The 1,000-nt window shown below is 31.6% G+C and overlaps 1 protein-coding gene across 1 annotated transcript in view; it reads right to left on the bottom strand.

Moving 5' to 3' along the window:
• Positions 1 to 721, bottom strand: part of LOC103460912 (H-2 class I histocompatibility antigen, Q9 alpha chain-like) — an 8,632-nt gene extending 7,911 nt beyond the window's left edge. The window contains exon 1 of the mRNA XM_008403229.2: positions 603 to 721. Coding sequence (XP_008401451.2) covers positions 603 to 663 — 61 coding nt within the window. The 5' untranslated portion in view covers positions 664 to 721. The remainder of the gene's footprint in view (positions 1 to 602) is intronic.
• Positions 722 to 1,000: the final 279 nt, after the last annotated feature.

Raw genomic sequence — 1,000 nt, 5'->3', positions numbered from 1 at the left:
TATTAATTAATCATTTACGGGTCAATATTACCTTAATTTGACTGTGATTTTTAAAAAGTAAAGTGTAAAACGTGAAATGTGAAATCATGCGATCTGGTCGGAAATTTGGGCATGTCTAACTTTAGCGCTACTCTATAAAAAAAAGGTAGGTGCAGTATTAAAACAAGTTCTTCATTCAGTGGAGTTACTCACACTGGGTAGATAATCCAGTGTAACTTCAATGTTTAGTTGACATTTTACTCAACTAAAACGATACTTCATAATAAAATTACTTAGATAAAAGTAAAAAGAAAAGTGTAGTAAAATATTTCTATAAGTATTTTTTTTCTTCAAAACTTTAAATGTAACTGAGTGAATAATGCAACTAGTTCTTACAGGATTAAAACAAGATGGAGTCATTTAAAAGATTGGCTGGTAGAGAACTGACTAGAGATTTGTTTTTATTTTCTCTATTAATAAAATTAAAACAGCCATGTAATATACGCTTAATTTAATTTTAGACAATTATCTTGAAATGAGTGAGCACTGTCATCAATTAAACGTCAAAAGATCACAATCTTGTTCTAACACATATCTTTAGATGTTTAAGTTTTCTAACTCACCTGCCATAGACCCTCGTATTCCCACTAGAATCAGAACCATTAAAGGCGTCATTTCGGCCATTTCGCTTTACATGTTCGATTTTAAGCTATTCATTCTTCATCCGAATCAGAATACTGGAGAACTTTGTACCGGACTTTTGCTTTCATCTGAGCCAATGAGAACGTCCTGGGTGTGTGCGTCACTTATAACTGGGTTAAATCGTGTTAGAGAGGTTTTGTAGCGAAAGTGAAAGCTGATTCAGTTTATCATCAGCTGTTAGATTGATCTTAATGAACAGATTGAATGATGGAATTAAGTCTGAAAAAAACAGAAAGTAAAAGCAAACACAACGTTTTTGAGTGGTTTTAATGTAAAGAAGAAAAAAAGTCCAGTAAAAAAATTTCTAAACTGTTTTTAC

This window comes from Poecilia reticulata, unplaced genomic scaffold, assembly GCF_000633615.1.
Source record: "Poecilia reticulata strain Guanapo unplaced genomic scaffold, Guppy_female_1.0+MT scaffold_339, whole genome shotgun sequence".
Classification (NCBI taxonomy): domain Eukaryota; kingdom Metazoa; phylum Chordata; class Actinopteri; order Cyprinodontiformes; family Poeciliidae; genus Poecilia; species Poecilia reticulata.
This window is presented reverse-complemented; position numbering and strand designations above follow the sequence as displayed.